The sequence below is a fragment of the Globicephala melas genome, chromosome 16 (assembly GCF_963455315.2).
Source record: "Globicephala melas chromosome 16, mGloMel1.2, whole genome shotgun sequence".
Taxonomy (NCBI): Eukaryota; Metazoa; Chordata; class Mammalia; order Artiodactyla; family Delphinidae; genus Globicephala; species Globicephala melas.
In genome coordinates this window covers 73826215-73847276 of record NC_083329.1, presented here as the reverse complement: position 1 = coordinate 73847276, position 21062 = coordinate 73826215, and the positions used below count along the sequence as shown (strand labels likewise).

The 21062-nt window shown below is 37.7% G+C and overlaps 1 protein-coding gene across 8 annotated transcripts; it reads left to right on the top strand.

The window, feature by feature from the left end:
- The first annotated feature begins 1957 nt into the window (after positions 1-1957).
- ZNF248 (zinc finger protein 248) lies at positions 1958-20614 on the top strand. Of its 8 annotated transcripts, none has more exons than XM_030843873.2 (6): positions 1981-2060; positions 3826-3927; positions 4020-4061; positions 12282-12429; positions 12687-12782; positions 17476-20614. In XM_030843873.2, exons 3-6 carry the CDS (start codon positions 4047-4049, stop codon positions 18954-18956), a joined length of 1740 nt encoding a protein of 579 aa, XP_030699733.2. In that variant the 5' UTR covers positions 1981-2060; positions 3826-3927; positions 4020-4046; the 3' UTR covers positions 18957-20614. The 8 variants fall into 8 exon arrangements, with proteins under 8 accessions (XP_030699739.2, XP_030699733.2, XP_060142468.1 ...); XM_060286487.1 differs by lacking the exon at positions 1981-2060 and adding an exon at positions 2557-3085 and having other exon boundaries at positions 12303-12429; XM_060286486.1 differs by lacking the exon at positions 1981-2060 and adding an exon at positions 2557-3085 and having other exon boundaries at positions 17479-20614.
- Positions 20615-21062: the final 448 nt, after the last annotated feature.

Here is a 21062-nt window from a genome sequence, read left to right as displayed (position 1 = left end):
ATATAAATAAATGATGTAATAAATAAATGCTGGAAATGAAAGTTTTCCCTTACAGGGGATTCCCAGTTAATAAATATAGAAGAAAGAGGTGAAATATAAAATCACCAATTGGAACACCACAGTAATAACTGTTGCAGGCAAGAGCCACCAGTGAAAGCTAAAATTAGTGGCCAAAACTCTAAGTAGGAATAGTATATTTGCATAGCCTTAAAGGTTCTCACCCCAAATTTACTACTAAATGTGGTGATTTAAAAATATGACCCTAAATTTGAGATGGAGCTTATTCCGCTCCCACTGAGTGCACTGGACTTAGTAACCCACACCTAAGCATAGATTGGAAAGGGGAAAATCCTAAAGATATAGTGGAGAAACCTGTCAGACACCACCTTCACCAAGTAACCAAGGTTAATATAAGTTGTGTTGATATCATGTGTCCCCTCATATATAGGTAGGACACATCCTCTCTGTGGTATTCTTTCTAAAAATTTATAACCTCAGTCCAATCAGGAGAAAACATCAGACAAACTCAAAGTCAGGGACATTCTTCATAATATCTGACCACTATTCTTCAAACATCTGAAGGTAATGAAAGACAAGGAAAGACCACGAAACTATTGCAGATGGGACGAGACCAAACAGACTTGATGATTAAACGTACTGTGGTATCCTGGATTGAATCCTGGATCAGTAAAAGCGCATTAATGGAAAAACTGATGAACTCGGAATAAACTCTGTAGTTTAGTTGATACAATTGTACCCGTATCACTTTCTTAGTTTTGGTAAATGTACCATGGTTATGTAAAATGTTAACAATTAAAGGGACTTCCCTGGTGGTCCAGTGGTTAAGAATACGCCTTCCAATGTAGGAGACTTAGGTTTGATCCTTGGTGGGGGAACAGATCCCACATGCCACAGGGCAACTGAACCCGCACGCGCGGCAACTAGAGAAATCCTCACGCGGCAACTAGAGAAATCCTCACGCTGCAACGAAGGTCCCATGTGTGCCGCAACTAAGACCTGATGCAGCCGAATAAAAATAAATAAATAAATGTTAACAATTAGGTGAAACTGGGTGAAGAGTATATGGGAACTATCTTTGCAACTCTTCTGTAAATCTGTAGTAAAAAAAAGTTAAATGACATTGATCAAAAAGAGTTAACTACATATTCTTTTATGAAAAGTTCATCATAAAATAATACACCCATATGCTCATACTGTGCTAAAAATGTCATGAGGATGCCCACATAAAAGAATGTATATTTGGTTCCAGGTAAAGCATTTCTGAGAGATGATAAAGTGCTTTCTTCGTAAGTTTGGTGTGTGAACAGTTTCTTACATAGGAACAGTTTTTATTATTAATACTGAATTGCTAGGTTGCTTTTTTCCTCATTCCGCGGAATAACTAGGCTGCTCACAGATATTATTTTAGTTTACATAGATTTACTGTCTAAACTATAGAAGATAAATTTATCAAAACTAAAATAACATCTGTCCACGTTCATAAATTAAATTCATGTACCACTTTGCTTCTCTTGGTTTGTGTCTAGTCGAAAACGCACACTGCTTTGACATACATCTCTGGGACACGGACAGAATCCAGGGTCCAGGTAGCAGGAGTGAATATATCAGATAGTAATATCTCAATCCAGTCAACAAGGCAGAAACTCTCCCAGCTGATTTCTAAAGGAGTGCGCATGGCGTATACTGGGCAAGGTAATCTTAAGAAACGTACTGAACAATTTATGTGCCAGACGTCATCCTAAGTGCTTTTACAATGTAAACGCCCTTAATCTTCATAAAAACCGTTAGCTAGGTACTGTACTACTATTAGCTAACTTTTGTACAATTTAGGAGTGAGGCATTCCTTCTAAAGGTAGAGCCACTTATCAACCCAAGCTGCCAGAAGCCAACTTCCAACTCGCCGCCACCGCGCCACGCTGCTCCCTCCCTCTGCGCATGTGCATCCCCGCCTTCTCCTCCCGGCTCGTCCTTCCCCGGCCTCCAGCCCCTCGTGGGAAACAATCCCTGGCCTCCAGGTCCACGCGGCGAGGGAGCTGCGGGTGAGCCCCAGAGGGTGGGGGCGAGGGCCAAGGGGACCCCGCGCGGCTCGGGGAGCCGGCGGAGGCAGCGGTGCCGGGTGGTAGGTTGGAGCCCCGCGAACATCGGCAGGACCCCAGGAGTCTGCGGCGCCTGCAGAACTGAAGGGACTGCAGGCGGCGGCGCCTCTGCCTGGAGAGGCCGGAGTCCCGCGCGGAAACGCGGACTCTCGGGCTCGCTCGGTCCTCAGCTCTTCAGCCCTTGAGCTGAGCGGGCGGCGCCGTCGTGTGGCCGCCCGTGGGGAGTGCGCGTGCGTGACGTGTGCGCTAGGCCCGCGGGGAGGGAGCGGGGTTGTCAAGGGGAGAGCGCGTGCGTGACGTGTGATCTGGGCCTGCGGGGAGGGGCGAGGAATGCGGGGAAGAGCGAGTGCGCGTGCGCGACGTGTGTGTGTGTGTGTGTGTGTGTGTGTGTGTGTGTGTGTGTGTCTGTGTGTCTCTGTGTGTGTGTGTGTCTCTGTGTGTGTGTGTGTGTGTGTGTATGTGTGTGTGCGCGCGCGCGTGTGTGTGCTTTACGTAGTGACGTGCTGGGATTACGGGGCGCAGGGAGGATGTGGGAGAGAACGACTGCCCCAGGAAGGGGCTCGGAAATACATGAATTTCCTGGACCAAATAGCCGCTGGGAGATTTGTCTTGCTTAGCTGTAAAATGCAGATATCTGGAGTGCTTGCCCCACTGTGTTGTTTTGAGCGCTCACGTTTTGTTGGCTGCTGTTGTATTTAATTGTTTTGTATGTAATACAGGCGGCTGGAGCTTGGATAAGTCTCTAGGGCCTCCATTCCTCAGTTAATTCGTTTGTGAAATGGGATTGGAGGAGGCTAAACCAGCTAGCCACCAAGGCCTTTTCCTGGCTCTAACATCACCCAGATCCCAAGTTATTATTTATTATGTATTCATTTGTTATTTGTTGTGTATAATCATGACACGGTATCCTGAAGCCATCGAAGGCTGTGTGACGGTGGAAGGTCTGAGACAAATTTAAGAAGAGAGAGGTGAGCTGGAGCTGAGATGGGTGGGCATGCAGGCTGCACAGGAAATGTCACCTGTTTGGAGAGTTTGTGAAGGCATGGTCGGGGTTGAAAGGCTCACCAGCCATAGCTAAGGAAATTCTGTCATTGTCTGTCCCTAACACCTCCTCCTCCCCTCATTCTCCAGTCACTCTTTCCTGAGGTGAACCGCCCTCAGTGTCCCATTTTTCATGGCATCTAGAGAAATGCTGAGGTTCCTGCTCCCCGGCTGGATAGACGCGCAGGATGGTAGTGCAGGCAGGTCCTTTTTGGGTTAGCTGTTGCTTACTTGAAAAATGAAAAAAAAAAAAAAAAAAAAAGAATTGAGCCTGAGAAGGTGAGTGCCTGACGTCATGCAATTTGTTAGTGGTAGAATCGAGGTTGAAAGTCAGGTCTGCAGATTCGTGGGCCACTGCCCATTTTGTGACTGTTAGGTCAAAGTTAGTTTTTTTATTAAAAGATCCTTCTGAAAATTGTAAGCAGGTGAGAACATTAAAAAAAAAAAAGAATTTGCCTTAAACACTCCCATCCCTTTTTTCAGAGGTTTCTTGGATTATCTGACCTCATAGGATTAATGGTGTTAGCAGATAACCAGATGAACAATATGGTTTGAGGTGTTTTTCTCCCCCTACAACATCAGTTTTGGCAGATCCATAGTGTTCCTTCCTTTAGATTACTGTTCAATGTTAAACTCATCTCATGTTTTTAATTTTTCTGTGTCACAGAACCTAAATTGGTAATAAATCAATAAGAAACAAATGTTTACATTCACTCAGTGAAAAGTATCATGTCTAAGCTCAACATAAATCGGAGCCACACATGGACAAGTAAGTATCTTGTGTGTGGAGCTGTGTAGGCAGGTGAATCCAGGAACTACAAGGCAGGTCAAGTTCTTACTTCCTTCTTCCTTCTCCTTCAGCTCTCCCTCCTCCACTGAGAGTGAAAAATGAACAAATCCCAGGTGAGTTTTTTTTTGTTGTTTATTGCCATTTTGTCTTAAAATGCGTTTTCTAAAGTTTCTAAAGGTTTATAAAACCTCATGTTAGCTCATTTGTATTTCTAGCTTAAGTAGCAGGTAGTCCTGGCTTTTGTTTCTGCATTTCCATTTCCATTTCCACCTAATACGTGCAGTCTTGCTTCTTCACCACCACTCACCTGAATCAGTTCTGGAAAAGATCACCAGATTGTAATCAAATCCATGTTTTTGTCTTTGTCTTACTTGACCCTTTTGCAGCATTTGGTACTATTATCCATAGTCTCTTTGTTTTGGAAGTCTCCTCTGTTGTTGTCTATGATACTACCCTCCTAGCTCTCCTTTTCCTAACTTCTGTCCCTCATGAAGTTGGCTTTGCCTTTTGCCCCAACATTGCTTATCTCTGGATTTATTGCTTATCCCCTGCTTATCTATCCTTAGCCAACTGCCCTTCCCAGTATACCTATTTTTCCTGACTGCTTTTGTCTTTTTTTAAAAAAATGAAATAATTAAAACTGTTAGTATATTAACATGGTTTTAAAAAAAAGTAAGTGATACAAAAGAAGTAAGTAAAGGGACTTCCCTGCTGGTCCAGTGGTTAAGACTCCGTGCTTCTACTGTGGGGGGATGTGGGTTCGATCCCTGGTTGGGGATCTGAGATCCCGCATGCTGCTTGGTGCGGCTAAAACATGGAAAAAAAAAAAAAGTAAGTAAAAATTCACACCCCATCCTCTTTGTAGCTGATGCTTCCTCCAGGTAGGGTGACATTTATTTCTCATCTAAACTGTGACACTTTCACTGAGAGTGAAAGAAGTTTTATTAACAATTATGCTGAGACAGCTGGCATATATTGGGACAGTCCCAGATGAGTTGCAGTGTACTGTCACCCTACTATAGTATACATTATTTCTATTTCTTATTTGTCCTCCCAGTGTTTCTTTATTCAGTTGAAAGAAAATATGTGCTCCCGGCCTTTATTTAAAAGGGAATCTATTATTAGAGCTTCTTAAATTTAGATGCACCTGTACCTCCCTGGCAACGTGTTAAAATGCAGATTTTGATTTAGTATATCTGGGTGGGGCCCTGGAGTCTGCATTTCTAATCAGCTCCCAGATGGAGTTGATTCTGCTGCTCAGGGAACCACACTGAGTAATGAGTGTATACACTATTTCCCATTCTTTTTCTTCTTCTTTTTTTTTTTTTTTTCCTTTTTTCACTTCTTTTTTCAGCCTATTCCCAGGGATCTTTCTGTAACAGAACATCTTTCTTTGTTAACAATCACATGGTAATTCAATTGCGAATGTTCCATAGTTTATTAAACTAGTTATTAACTATTTCCAACCTTTTGCTACTACAAACCATGTTTTAATGAATAGCCTTGTACATGTAGGTTTATTCTACCAGATAAATTCCCAGAAGTGAGATTGCCAGGTCAAAGGATTGAATACAATTGATAAACTTGATCCTTTTGGTGGGATTATAGATAGTATCATTTTGTATTTCCATTGGTACTGCATGATAGTGCTTTTTCTCCATAGCTTCTCCCATAGAAATACGTGGTTCACTTTTGGACTTTGGCAACTGATAGGTAAAAATTAATATTTTATGTACTTTACATCTGTAATTATCTTAACTATGAGAGAGGTTGAAGATTTTTTTCACGCATCTAAAAGGTGTCTTATTTTTATATTTCTGTGAACTGTCTGTTCATATCTTTTGCCCATTTTGCTCTTAGGTTTCTGGCTTTTTTCTTTTTTTCAATGTCTCGTTAGCTCTTTGTATATTAGGGATACTTATGCTTGTCTTTTATATGAGTTATTTTCTGGTATATCATTTGTCTTTTGATGATTGTTCATGTTTTTTTTTTCCCCATGCAGGTATTCTGCTTCAGGATACCACATTTCACTTAGTCATCAAGTTTCCTTAGGCTCCCCTTGGCTGTGACAGTTTCTCAGACTTTCCTTGTTTTTGATGACCTTGTCAGTTTTTGAGGAGTACAAGACAGGTGTTTTGTAGAATGTCCCTCACTTGGGAATTGTCTGCTGTTTTTCTCGTGATTATATTGGGGTAATTGTTTTCGTGTAGAAAGACCACAGAGGCAGAGTGCCATTTGGTAACATCTTATCAGGGTGAATGCTCTTCACATGACTTTTCACTTTTCAACAGATGATGAATCACTTTTGATCACGTGGCTGAGGTCATGTGGTCAACTTTCTCCACTGCAAAGTTATTCTTTTTTCGTCTGTTTTCATACTGTACCCTTTGGAAGAAAGTGGGGAGTTATGCTACACCTCCTTCATGGTGGAGTATCCACATAAATTATTAGGAGTTCTGCACAGGAGACTTGTGTATTTATTAACTCAGTCAGTGTTTAATATCAATATAAACTCACGGCTAGTTATTTTTTACCTTGTTTATAGTCCAGTACTACCTTGGTCATTTTGTTGCTCAAATTGTTTCAGCTTGGTTATTAAATAGAGCACTTTCAACTGGTTCCTGTGTCTTTCTGATGTACCCCATTATTGTGTTTTTGTTTGAGTACTTCTTCTATACTTTCTGGTAGTAGAAGATATTCCAGGCTCATCTTGTATTTCCTGCCCTAGAATTAGCCATTTTTCCCTGAAGAGCTCTGGTTCCTTTTATTGGAGCATGGTATTAGAAACCAAGATTGGGGGGCTGGATTGCTACTGGTTTCTAATGCCTTAGAGACCCTCTCAGCTGACTGAACAAGAAAATATATATGTATACTAACTCACATGTTTACACATATCTATAAATATTTCAGTATGTAACCGTCTGTGTTTGCATTAAGCTAAGTATTATTTCACACTGATGTCCCCTGCTGTAATCATTATCACATGGAACATTCTAGCGTTCTCTCCTTGCTTGTCTGTAACTCCCATTTTAGCAATCTGTCTACCACCATCCGCACTTCATTTACTTAATTGTTCAGTTCCAGCATACATGTATAAGTGATTTCTGAGTCATTAACCCATGGACTCTTGGTTCCTTCCAGTTTTTGGTCATTATGAATTAAGCTGCTAGAAACATGTAGGTTTTTACATAGACATACATTTTTAAATAGCTAGGGTGTGAAACTGCTTGATCATATGTTAAGACTGTTTAGCTTTGTAAGAAACTGCCAGCCAATTTTACAAAAGTGCTGTATCATTTTACATTCCTACCAACTGTGAATCAGAATTCCTCTTCTGCATCTGGAACTGAAATTGATGTTGTCATTGTTTTGGATTTAACTGTTCCAGTAGGTGTGTCATGGTATCTCATTTTTGTTTTAATTTATATTTCCCTAATGACAGATGATATTGAGCATTTGTTCATAAATTTATCTGCTATCCATATGTCTTTGCTTGACATGTTTATTCATATCTTTGGTCCATTTTTCTATTAGGTGATTTGTTTTCTTACTATTGAGTTTTCAGAGTTCTTTTGCGTATTTTGAATGTAACTTCTTTATTAGATATATATGTTGCAAATATTTTCTTCCAGTCTGTGGCTTGACCTTTCATTTTCTTACAAATGGCTTTTGCAGGGCAAAATATTTTATTTTAAATGAAACCCAACCCATGTATTTTTTTAATGGAATGTGCTTTTTTCTGTTGTATTTAAAAACTCATCACCAAATCCAAGATCACATAGATTTCCTATGTTCTATATTGTCTTCTAGAAATTTAATAGTTTTGCATTTTACTTCTAGGTCTGTGATTCATTTTTAGTTAATATTTGTATAAGGTGTAAGGTCTGTGTCTAGGTTCATTTTTTTGCATAGATGTACAGTTGTTGAAGAATCATTTGTTGAAAGGTTATCTTTTCTCCATTTAAATGCCATTGTGCCTTTGTCAAAAATCAGTTGACTATATAAAACAAACTAGTGAATATAACAAAAAAGAAACAGACTCACAGATATAGAGAACAAACTAGTGGTTACCAGTGGAGAGAGGGAAGGGGGAGGGGCAGGATGGGGTAGGGAATTAAGTAGAAACTAGTATGTATAAAATAAATAAGCTACAGAGATATACTGTACAACATAGGAAATATAGCCAATATTATATAATAACTATAAATGGAATATAATCTTTACAAATTGTGAATCACTATGTTGTACACCTAAAACTTATATAGTAGTGTACATCAGCTATACCTCAATTACAAAAAAAAAAAAAATCAGTTCACTATATATCAGTGGATCTGTTCCTGGGACCTCTGTTCTGTTTCACAGATCTGTGTCTCTTTCAACAATAACACACTGTCTTGGTTACTTGTAGTTTTATATGTCTTGAATCAGGTAATGTATATCCTCTTTTTCCTTCTTCCATATTACGTTGGCTATTCTAGGTCCTTTACCTTCCTGTTTAAATTTTAGAATCATTTTTTCAGTGTCTACAAAATAGCTGGGATTTTTATTTGAATTTCACTGAATTTATAGATTAAGTTGGAAGGAATTGACATGTTAACAATACTGTCTTCTGATTGATGAATGTGGAATATCTCTCCATTTATTTAGATCTTCGATTTCTTCCATCAGTTTTTGTTTTTCTGCATATCCCTGAAATATATTGTGTTAGATTTATATTTGAATACTTTGTTTTTGGTGGTCATATTGTAAATGGTATTTTTTTCATTCAAAAGTTTGAAATTCCAATTGTTTATTCTGATATGGGAAAACAGTTGACTTTTTAATATTGACCTTATATCCTATGATGTTGCTATATTTGCTTATTACTTCCAGGATTTTTTTTCTTTTTCTTTTTGTAGATTCTTTGGGACTTTCTACATAGACAATGTTGACTTCAAATAAAGACAGTTTTATTTTTTCTTTCTAATCACATTTCAGTTTTTTATTTTATTTCAGTTTTTTTTTTCGCGATATGCAGGCCTCTCACTGTTGTGGCCTCTCCCATTGCGGAACACAGGCTCCGGACACGCAGGCTTAGCAGCCATGGCTCACGGGCCCAGCCGCTCCGTGGCATGTGGGATCTTCCCGGACCAGGGCACAAACCTGTGTCCCCTGCATCAGCAGGCAGACTCTCAACCACTGCGCCACCAGGGAAGCCCTTTTTGTTTGTTTTGTCTTGTTGTAGGTCTTTCTGTACTAGCTAGGACTTGAATAGGAGTACTAAGACAGGACATCCTTGCCCTGTTCCTGCACTTAGGGGAAAAGTGTCCAGTCTCGTAACATTAAGTATGATGTTAGCTTCTTCATTAAGTCGGGAAAGTTCCCCTCTATTCCTAGTTTGCTGAGAGTTTTTATCATGAATGACTGTAGGATTCTGTCAAATGCTTTTTCTTCATTAATTGATATGATCATGTAATTTTTCTTCTTTGGCTTATTGATATGTTGGATTATATTGATTGATTTTTTTTTTAATGCTGACCCAGCCTTCCATACCTGCAATAAATTCCACTTGGTTATGGTTTGTATTTCTTTTTTTACATTGTCAGATTTGATTTGCCAATATTTGAGAATTTTGGCATCTATGTTATTGAGAGACATTAGTCTTTATTTTTTTCATAATGTCTTTATCTAGTTTTGGTATTAGGGTAATGTTGGCCTCATGTAATGAGTTTGGAGGTGTTATTTACCAGAGGAGATTATGGAGAATTGTTATTAATTTTTCCTTAAATGTACAGTAGAATTCACCAGTGACGCCATCTGGGTTTGGTTCTTTCTATTTTGGAAGTGTTTTAATTATTGATTCAGTTTTTTTTTTTTTAACAGAAATGAGTCTATGCAGGTTATCTGTATCTCCTTGTGTGAATTTGGTAGCTGTGTCTTTTAAGGAATTTGTCAATTTCATCTATGTTACCAATTTTTCAGGAATAGAATTATTTGTAGTATTCTCTTATTATTTTTTTAATGTCATTAGGCTTAGTAGTGTCAACCTATCTTTCATTTCTGAGATTTCCAATTTGCCTCTTTTTTCTTTTTTTCTTGGTTAGATTGGAGGTTTATTAATTTTATTGATCTTTTCAAAGAAGCAACTTTGAGTTTCATTGGCTTTTTGTATTTTTTTCACATTTTCAATTTAATTGATTTATTCTAATTTTTATTATTTCCTTTACTTTGCTTGGTTTAGGCTTAATTTGCCTTTTTTCTCTAGTTTACTAAGATAGAAGCTTAGGGTTTTGATTTTTAATCTTTTCTAATGTATACATTTGATGCTATAAATGTCCTCTGTGCACTGCTTTCACTGCATCGCACAAATTTTGATACATGGTATTTTCATTTTTATTCCATTTCATTTAAAATATTTTAAAATTTCTTTTGAGACTTCTTTGACTTATAGGTTATTATAAGTTGACTTATAGGTTATTTAAAACTTATAGGTTAGACTTATAGGTTATTTATAAGTATGACTTACAGGTTATTTATAAGTATGTTGTTTAATTTTCAACTCTTTGGGATTTTTCAGTTATCTCTTGCTTATTGATTTCTATTTAATTCCATTGTGGTCTGAGAACGTATTTTGTATGATAGCTGTTGTTTTAAATTTGATAAGGTGTGTTTTGTGGCCAGGACTATGGTCTATCTAGGTGAATGGACCATATGAGCTAGAATAGAATGATAGAATGTGTGTTTTATTTTTTTGGGTGGAATATTCTACAGATGCCAGTTAGATCATGTTGATTGATAGTGCTGTGCAGGTCATCTGTATACTTACTGATTTTCTGCCTGCTCAATCGCTCAAGATAGAAGACCCCAACTATGGTTTTAGATTTGTCTATTTCTCCTTTCATTTCTATCAGTTTTTGCTGTATGTATTTTGATACTCTTTTGTTAGACGAATATGTTTCAGATTGTGTCTTCTTTCTCTAATATGATTTGAACCCATCTAATGGTTCTTAATTTCAGATATTGTAATTTTCAACTTTGGAATGCCCATTTTATGCACGTATGTATGTACCTGTGTGTGTTTGTATACACATGTATCAGAGGTCCCCAAGACCATCACCAGGTTCAGTGATTTGCTAAGATGACTCAGTATGTAGTTGTACTTACTGCTATCATTTATTGAAGTGAAAGGGTACAAAGCACAATCAGCAAAGGGAAAAGGCACATGGGCATAGTCCAGAGGACACCAGGCACAAGCTTCTAAGAGTCTTCTCCCAGGACACACCTAAGTCCTCTAGCAGTGAGATGTGGCAATTGATGTGAAATGTCTGCCAGGGAAGCTTAACAGACACTCAGTGTTCAGCATGTTTATCAGGGGCTAGTAACATAGGTACTTTCTGCTTAGCATATAACAGAATTCCAGACTCCAGAAGGAATGTATGTGTGCAGCAAAAACCATATTGTTTACACAAACAGTTTAGGCTCAGTGAACCATTCTTATTAAGGACTGGTAAGAACCCTCCTGAAATCCAAGTTCCCAGATGCCAGCCGAGGAACACCCTTGTAGCAGATCGTTCAGAGGATAGCAGTCTCAGGCCTGCTCTGTTAATTCTTTCTCCACAACACACATACCACATATCTGTTGAACTTCTCCCATCCTTTCATTTATTTTGTTCATATTTTCCTCTATTTTATTGAACCTATTAATCATAATTCATTTTGAAGTTCTTGTTTGTTCCAATATCTGAGTGTCCTATGGGTATGCTTTTATTTTCTTTTTTTCCTTGGTTTTTGTCTCTTCATATAACATGAAATTTTTTATTGGATGCCAAACATTGTATTTAACAACACAAATATTGGTAGAGGCTCCAGAAAATGATCTCTTTTAGCAGAGAAGATTCATCCGTTTCTCTGTTGGGCACGTAGAGTACAGGACTGGTCACTTTAATCAGTCACGGGTTGAGCTTGGTTAGGGCCTGTACCATATTAATTTTAATCCCTCTGTTCATTTTAACAACGGAAAGTTTTACTTCCTTAGTGACAGTTAACTTTATAATATAAAAGATAATATGAAAGAACATTTTCTTGGTAACCCCAGTCTACTTTGTGCATAATGCTAGCTCCTACAGTGTCTAATTTAATAAATGTTAATGTGTATGTCTCCTTATCAGGAATAACAGTTGTAGCAACTAGTTCCACCCCCTTAGTGGAAACTCAATTTGTACAAGATATTACTTTTTTCCTACATAGAATAGCATAAAAGAAGGCAATCCTATATACCAATTTTTAGTAAACTCTAAAGAGATTGGTTCTTTTAAATATTTACCACTCATAGAGCTCTGACAATTTCATTATAGAAAAGGAATATACTGTTACAGGAACAAGTGTCATTCAAAGATGTGTGTGTGGACTTCACCCAGGAAGAGTGGTACCTGCTGGATCCTGCTCAGAAGATACTATACAGAGACGTGATCCTGGAAAATTACAGCCATCTTGTCTCAGTAGGTAAGAATTTTTTCTCCATGTGAACGAGGAGCATGCATTTCTTAGTTGATGAAACATAAGAACTCCCTGTGGAATTTTCTGATGGAGATTCAAGGGATCAGATGACTGATCCCTTTTGGCCACTATAAAGAATGGTTTGGTTCATTTAGGCACCTCTTTTAGGTAGCTCCTGAAGCTATACATTTCTTCCCTATCATTTTTTCAGAGTCCCCGAAGCCAGGCTGTTCAGCTATAGTCGTGTGTTATTTTCTTTACAGGGAATTGCATTACTAAGCCAGAAGTGATCTTCAAGATCGAGCAAGGAGAAGAACCTTGGATATTAGAGGAAAGATTCCCAAAACAGTGCCGCTCAGGTGAGTTAGTGAGTTCACAGGCAGATGGAAGCCAGAGGAAATGAGATCTTAGGGCACTGGTTTATGGTTTATTAACTTTGAACTATTTTTCCAAAAAAACATTTTTTAGCCCCAGACCTTTGGAAGTGATTAAGGACAGTTGGCCCACATCCCTTTGTTACCTTAATCACATTCCTCCATATGTCACTTTCACTCATAAATGCTTCCCTTTGTTATTTGACATTTTAGAGTGATTTACCTATATCCATAATCCAAACTCATTTGGCTTCATCTGAGATAATTTTTCTTGGTTACTTTATCTTTTAAAATTGTTCACCTTCTCTTTTAAAATTGTTCACCTTTTCTGTATTGTCTTTGGACATCTCTTGTTAGGTAGTATGTATTCATGCAATACTTCCATATATTCATTTAACAAATATATGCTGAGCGCCCAATATGACCCAACTATGTTTATAGGTAATTAAAAGAATGTCCCTATTATCACAGAGTGTCTATTACAGTGAGGGACAGAAAAGCATACGTGTGTGTATAGGTATAGGTGTGTGTATGTGTACGGAGTTATACATGCTTGTATACACACACATGTTGTTGGGTGGTGATAAATACTGTAGAGAGTTAAAGTAGTGAAAAGGGGGTTGGAGAATGATGGCATGTGCTATTTGGTATGGAAGTCAAGGGAAAACCTTTTTGATGAGGTCCACAATAGACAAGTCTCTAAAAAATTAAAATGTGAGCTCTGTGGATTCTGAGTATTCCAGACAGAGGGAACATCAGGTGCTGAACTTCTCAGACAGTTGTGCTCTTAGGGTGTTTGAGGAATGGCAAGGATGTCAGTGTGGCTGGAGGTGAGAAGGCCTGGGGGAGATTGGTAGTAGATGATGTCATAAGTAGCATGTACCATGGGAGACCCATTAATTTTATTTTGAGTGAGGTGGGAAATCCTCAGGCTTTTTTGAGTAAACATAAATCAGATTAAGCTATAAGATTGGATTTACAGTTTTAAAGGATCTCTCTGACTTCTTTGTGGTGAACATGTGGTGGGTAGATGATGCTTAGGCACGATCAAGGAAGGAATAACAGGACACTACTATGTACTCGGGAGGAGAGAGGCTAGTGGCTAAGGCTATGTTGGAAGTGCTGAGAAATGGTGGATTTGTACATATATCTTGGAGATGAGGCCAAGAGGATTTGCTATTGGGTTGGATACAGAGTGTGAGAGAGAGAGGAGTTGAGCATGACTCCAGTGATTTGTCTCAAGCACCTGATAACTTAGCGTACCATTTACTGAGATAGAGAAAATTTGGAGGAGAGATTATAGGGGAGTTACTACAAATTTTACATTTGGACACAAGAAGCTGAGGTAACTGTTAGAATCTGGTATTGAAAAGGCGATTTCATATATACATCGTGTGAAGTACATAATGAGACCAGACCTAGAAGTATCCATTCGAAAGGCATCAGCTTTAGGTGGTGTTAAAGGTTGGGGCTAGATGAAGAGTTTTAGATTAGAGATTGGCAAACTTTTTTGTAAAAAACCAGAGAGTAAATATTTTAGGCTTCGTGGGCCACACATGGTCTCAGTTGCTGCTGCTGCTCTTCCTCCTCCTCTTACCTCTTCCTCTTCCTCCTCACTCCTCTCTGCTGCCTCTTCTGTTGTTTTCCCTCTAAAAACATAAAAAACATTCTGAGTTCTAGGACCACTGCCTTATAATCATAGTTTGCTGTCTCCTTTTCTAGAGAGTGATTGTAAATGAGAGAGGTAGTCTTGGGATGGTACCACTTTTACAAGGTGTGTAAATCCATTAAATCTCGTCATTAGAGGAGACTGAGAGGAAGTCTGAGGTACAAGAAAATTAGAGAGCCTGGTTTCCCAGGGGTCAAATAAGGAACATTGAACCATCCATTACTGCCTTAAATGGCAACCATGGGATCAGGGTATGGAACCCGTTATCCCCTATTACTAGTTTTTTCAAATACTCCTGATATTGTTTTCCTTTCTATCTTTTTCATGTCTTCATTTTCTCACTTTTCACTGATGTCACTCAAAACCATAACTGTGTCTCTGTTCTGTCGTTCCTGACTTGATCTAATTCCTAATTGGTTTTTATTTTTTTACCTAAAGCATCCAATTTATCTTTCACTAACCTAACAAAATTGCTCCTTATTAATAAATGAATTTACAGTCTCCTTCCATTGACTGTCACAATGTGGTCCTGTTCTATATATCTCAGTCTTTCTTTCTGCTCTTCAGAGTTTATACTAAAACTCATACTATCTTATGTCTTAAATTTCACTTATTAATATTTTATCCTTTTTCTATAACTTTTACTTTTATTTTGCCTTTTCAGAAACTTAATTAAAATTGTAAATGTAAAGTGTTTAAATATTGCATGGTATATAGTAATGGCTTGTTATTATTTCACTTATTTTAAGTTAGAGATCAATTTTTTGCTGCAACTTAAATAGTCCATATTTTGTAACCCTAACCCACTAGTATCTGTATCCCCAAAACTCAGACCTGACCATATGACTGCTGCTTGGGGTTTCTATCATTGTTGAGATTTTGTTTTCCCAAAGAGAAGGCCCTTTCATATTTTTCCTGATTCTGATATTTTAATAATTACTTTGTTGAGCCAAGTTTAGAAGAGATCACTCTTTTTCATCTATTCAGAAAGCATTCTATAGTACTCTTCCTAAATGCACATTTCCTTATTTTGTCCTCATGTACAGGTTGGAAGTAATTCATATGCACATTACTTTCTAAGAATGATTAATGTACCGTGTCCTCAATGAAGTCAGAGGAAACAGGATTTTGGTAACACCTGTCAAGAGCTAGACTGTGGTCATGACAAAGGATTTAGCATTGAGCACTGGATTTGTTTTATTTTACAGTGAATTAAACAGACAGTAACTTCTTCTAAGGCAGCAAGTGGAAGCTAAACATGGTAGGGATGTTGTAGAGTTTGTTGGCTTTTGTTCTTTTATTAATATTTTTGTGGTTTGTTGTTTTAAATTAAAGTAAGTAGCATTTCCTGAAGGATGTCCAGGTCCCAAGGAGAGCCAAGGCTGGAGTGTAGCTAATTAAGTGAAATGTGTGTTTTTAGGAATGAACAGTTTATGAGTGCTCCAGCTAGAGTTGCACAGATAGTTTTTAATGGATTTGTGGAATTGTGATTTGAGCTCTTACTGTGAATCTAGTTTTTGTTTTGATTTGTGTTTGCCAGTATAAAAACTATTATCAGTTAGCCTTTGGAGCAGTGGGCTCAGGACTGTTCTAGATTTTTTTTTAACACGTAATTAACATTGTTGCATTGGGTACCAACAGTAAAGTATAGACAAGAATTTTTTATGATAAAGTTTGTTGAAGGTTTCAGAACCATATAGAAAAATGTGATCATTATGGGTCTCACCAGTAAGTAAAAGCCACAGATGAGGCTAGATATGAAAGCAGAAAACCTCACTGTAAAGATAAACCTAGATATAAAAGCAGACTTAAAAATCAGTATTGCTTCAGAAACAAAATTGTTATGGGGGAAAGTAGACCAGCAGACTGAAGTAAAGAAACATATGACTTGATGGTTGGGACAACTTCATTAACAGCTGTGAGAAAACCAAATGAACCTGGTCGTTTTGCAGAGATGGTCTGCCCCTCCTCTATTTTGTATTTCCTGTTGGACATTTGTGTTGTTGTGAATCACAGCTAGATAGAGAGTTAGAGTCTGGGTTAAAGCACTGTCCCTTAAAACATGAGGAAATAGGTGCTTTCAGAAATTTATTTTGATGTTGCTATATCAAATGGGAAAAAGAGGAATGGCAACATGCATATTAGTGAGGATCCTACCACAGTAATCAAGGTGTGGGAAGATAAGGACAAGAAACCATAATCTGTCTCTGTCAAACTGAGTGCTTCCTCTAATATGTTTCTCAGACAACCTATTTTCCTTTAAAAAAACTAAACAAAAACAAAAAACCTCCTTTGTTGAACTCATCCAGTTCTCGGAGTTTCCTGCTCCCTACATGAACAATGCTCAGAAAATCTCCATCCCTTGCTCACTGTGTCTTGAGTTCATTTCATCTTCTCTAGCCTGCTGCTCTTACAGCATTAAAAAAAATAATTATTCCTTGTGAATTAAAGGAAAAACTAGATCCTGGGCTAGCGGACAATTTTTCTGAACCTGAGGAAGTTGGTGTTTTCAGAACTTTAGGCTGGTGTTGATGTGTAGAGTAGAAGCAAGTACTCTAGTAGGAATCCCACCCAGCAATCAGTGTCTGAGGGGATTAGGACTAGACTGTTCTGTCTCCACCAAACATAGTTCATCCCCTGAAAGCCCTTGTCTGCTAATCTTCAGTGTCACTTTATTCAGTGTTCAGTGTCTCTGTTGGGCTCACTCCATTCTCTTGAGCTTCCTGATTTCTGAATCAGCCACTCACCGGTTCCCTGTGCTTTGAATTTACTTCACCTTTTTCTGTCCAGCTTTAAAGGTTATATTAATAAAGTATTCCACTGCAGTGTGTATTTATTTTCCACTCAAACTAGAAGTGTAAAGGAAATGTATACTTGGATTTAGTTTACACCAGAAAACTGAGCCTAAAACAAAAGAATCGACTGCGTAATAGGGCATTAGTGTAAAAGTCCAATTCCATTAGAAATGTACTAGGATTTATAAGACGTGGTTATTTTTCTCATTTCTAGAAGACTGGAAAGTTGATGACCTGATAGAGAGCAGCCAGGAAAATGAAGATGAACATTTTTGGCAACTTGCTTTCACCAACCAAACGTTAAGTACAGATAGTGGTGACAGAGTAAGGAAAACTTTAAATCTAGGTACAGACTCTGTTCCTTCAAGAAATTTTCTGTATAAGATATGTGACACATGTGAAATGAGTTTGAAAAATATTTCAGGCTTAATTATTAATAGAAAGAACTATTCTGGAAAGAAGCCTGATGAGTTTAATGTATATGAGAAATTGCTCCTTGATATTCGGCATGAGAAAACTCCTACTGGAGGGAAATCTTATAAATATAATCAAAAAAAGAATCGTAGTCTGGATCTCACTCAGCCAATTTTTGACCCACCTTTTGAATATAATGAAAATGGACAAGGCTGCCATGGGGAGGCAGACTCTTTCACAAACAAGAAAGCTCAGATAGGAGAGACACACTGTAAATATAATGAATGTGGAAGAACTTTCATCCAAAGTTTAAAGCTTAATTTATCTCAGAGAACTCATTTGGAAATGGAGCCATATGAATGCAGTATTTGTGGGAAGTCCTTCTATATGGATTTAAGATTGGGGCATCAGAGAGCTCTTACAGGGGAAAATCCTTATAATGAATATGGGCAGATTTTCTGTGACAGTTCAGCTTTCATTATCCATCAGGGAAATTACACAAGAAAGATCCCCCATGAATATAAAGTAAGTCACAAAATGTGGGAAAAGTCAACCCTCTTTAGACATCAGATAGTACATATGGGGGAAAAACCTTATGAGCACAATGAAAATGGAAATACTTTCAACAAGAAGTCACATCTCACCCAACTTCGAAGAGCTCACTCAGGAGAAAAAACCTTTGAATGTGGTGAATGTGGGAAAACATTCTGGGAGAAGTCAAACCTCACTCAACATCAGAGAACACACACAGGAGAGAAACCCTATGAATGTACTGAATGTGGGAAGGCCTTTTGTCAGAAACCACATCTTACCAACCATCAGCGAACACATACAGGAGAAAAACCCTATGAATGTAAGCAATGTGGAAAAACGTTCTGTGTGAAGTCAAACCTCACTGAACATCAGAGAACACACACAGGGGAGAAACCCTATGAATGTAATGCATGTGGAAAATCCTTCTGCCACAGGTCAGCCCTAACTGTGCATCAGAGAACACACACAGGAGAGAAACCCTTTATATGTAATGAATGTGGGAAATCCTTCTGTGTGAAATCAAACCTCATTGTACATCAAAGAACTCACACAGGAGAGAAACCTTATAAATGTAATGAATGTGGGAAAACCTTCTGTGAGAAATCAGCTCTCACTAAACATCAGAGGACTCATACAGGGGAGAAACCCTATGAGTGTAATGGATGTGGGAAAACCTTTAGTCAGAGGTCAGTACTCACTAAACATCAGAGAATTCACACAAGGGTGAAAGCTCTTTCAGCATCCTGAACATTCTGAAGCCTTTATCCACTCTTTCAAATTTGTTATACAGGTTTTTAAAATGAGATTAATGAAACCCAAAGAATGCCACAAATTATTAGAAAGTGAAGTTTTGTTGTGCTTCAGATAATTAGTACTAGAATGAAACCTTATAATGTTTTGAATATGTGAAAGCTTTCAAGAAAAATTAAAACCTTCCATCAGAAAATTTATATTGAGGGGAAATTCATTTAAATAATATGGCAAAAACCTTTATCTCAGATTTATGTTGTGTAGTGCCATATTCTGGATGTGATGCCGAAATTGTATTGTAAATCTAATGGATGATACTCTTTTATAGTCATATTCACAGAATCATAAGTTTAAAAAAGTTAAATGACAACAACATTAAACATTTATGTGAAGAGTCCTTGATGTTTGCAGGCCTTATGTGAGTATGCTAATATCATAGAAATTTGAGGTATTCTTGATATGTATATTAGAGCCCAACATGCTTGTGAAGAGAAACTCTGAACCCTTAGTTAAGTAACTATTATGGTCTATATTAATATTTCCCACACTAGATATCATCAGTGTCTTTATAGGTTGACACAATTATGTACATATGGATATGTAAATATGTTTATACACACATACCAACACACAGTGGTGTACTGCAGTAAGCTTATACTGGCTTGCAAGTACTGCTGATTGTTAAATTTTCAGGAATTTTGTGAGCCAGTTGTTAAAAAGAGTCATTATTTAAAAATTAAACTATATAAACTTACAGTTAAATATTAAAAAAGCAAGGTAATAAGTACTCAACACTCATTACTTCCTAATTATTTTACAGTATTTTGCTGTTATCTTTGTTCTTTAGGTTATTTGTATTGTTGAATCTGCATGGTGAATACTGTATAATGATGTGCTACTGGACATCTCTTCCCAGCTCTACATTCAGTGCTATCATGTTGGTAGCTTGGCTTTAGTGGGAGTATTTACACCATGATAATTGGCAAACTCTACAAATCAGGGTTTTGTTTTCTCAGAGAACCTGTAGTCACATATTTACAGTAGCACATCACTGTGTATTTATGAAAATACATTTGGAAAATTTAAAGTACAAGCCACATACCCCTTTTTCCGTTTTCTGATATAAATAAATGGCTATGGCCATTATTGCTGAATGGCCTCTTGAATAAAGAAGCCAAAATATATTTTTGTGAGGTTTTTAACTACCTCTGCATCAATCCTATTCTAAATACTACCAGAGTCTCTCTGTAGTATGGCCAGTATATGCTATTTTACAACCATATTGCTTACCTTTCTTCTGACTTTGCTGGCATATGTGAATGAGTATGGCCATTTTTACTGAGCTTCCACTTCCATAAAAGAGCCAAACAATATTTTTCTGAGGTTACTCAGCTGCCTTGGGTCAGTCAATAATGCAAATGCTATTAATAACAACGATATTTACATAAATTTCGCAAAGGTTAACATCAGTTATGAACAGTAATGCTCACTGCATTCTACAAATAAAAAGTAGTGGTGTATAATGAAATGCCTCTGTCATATTCTTGGTGCTTTGTTGCTGTATCTATTTAGGCATGATGTGTGTAACCCGAGTTGTATGTAACAAAGGAACTATGTATTTAATTTAATAGACTGTAATATACTGTCTCTCTCTCCTTTGTCTTAGTGTTTCCTTTGCTTCCTTGGAACACATTGAAAGCAGTTCCAAGAGATACTGCCCACCCAACAGCCAATCCCTACTTCTTAGTTGCTGGGCTGTTTTGTCTCTTTGTCCGTCCTTCCCCCAGATGATTTAGGGGTAAATCCACATTAGTCTAAGTTAATCATGAATATTCTATTCTAATGATTTTGTTGGGATAGACATGGGAGCAGTGAGATATTTGGAAAATATTCTGCAGTGCTTTGGGGAAAGATCTCAGTGATAAAGTATTGTCATGACATGGGAAGAGATTGTCTCTCTTCTGCTGGACATTTTCATGTCTGTATGTTACACTAGATTATAGTTGTGACCCTGAAGGACAATAGCCTGAAGATAACAGTACACAAGATGGGAAAAGCCTGGCTCAGAGATGACGTCACTAAGCTGCACAACTCTTTTTGGAC

What these genes read in the sequence shown, in the direction of transcription:
- ZNF248 (XM_030843873.2), top strand. An exon ending in CAGCCATCTTGTCTCAGTAG is followed by an intron (nt 12,430 to 12,686) that starts GTAAGAATTTTT and finishes TTTTCTTTACAG; the next exon opens with GGAATTGCATTACTAAGCCA. An exon ending in CCCAAAACAGTGCCGCTCAG is followed by an intron (nt 12,783 to 17,475) that starts GTGAGTTAGTGA and finishes TCTCATTTCTAG; the next exon opens with AAGACTGGAAAGTTGATGAC.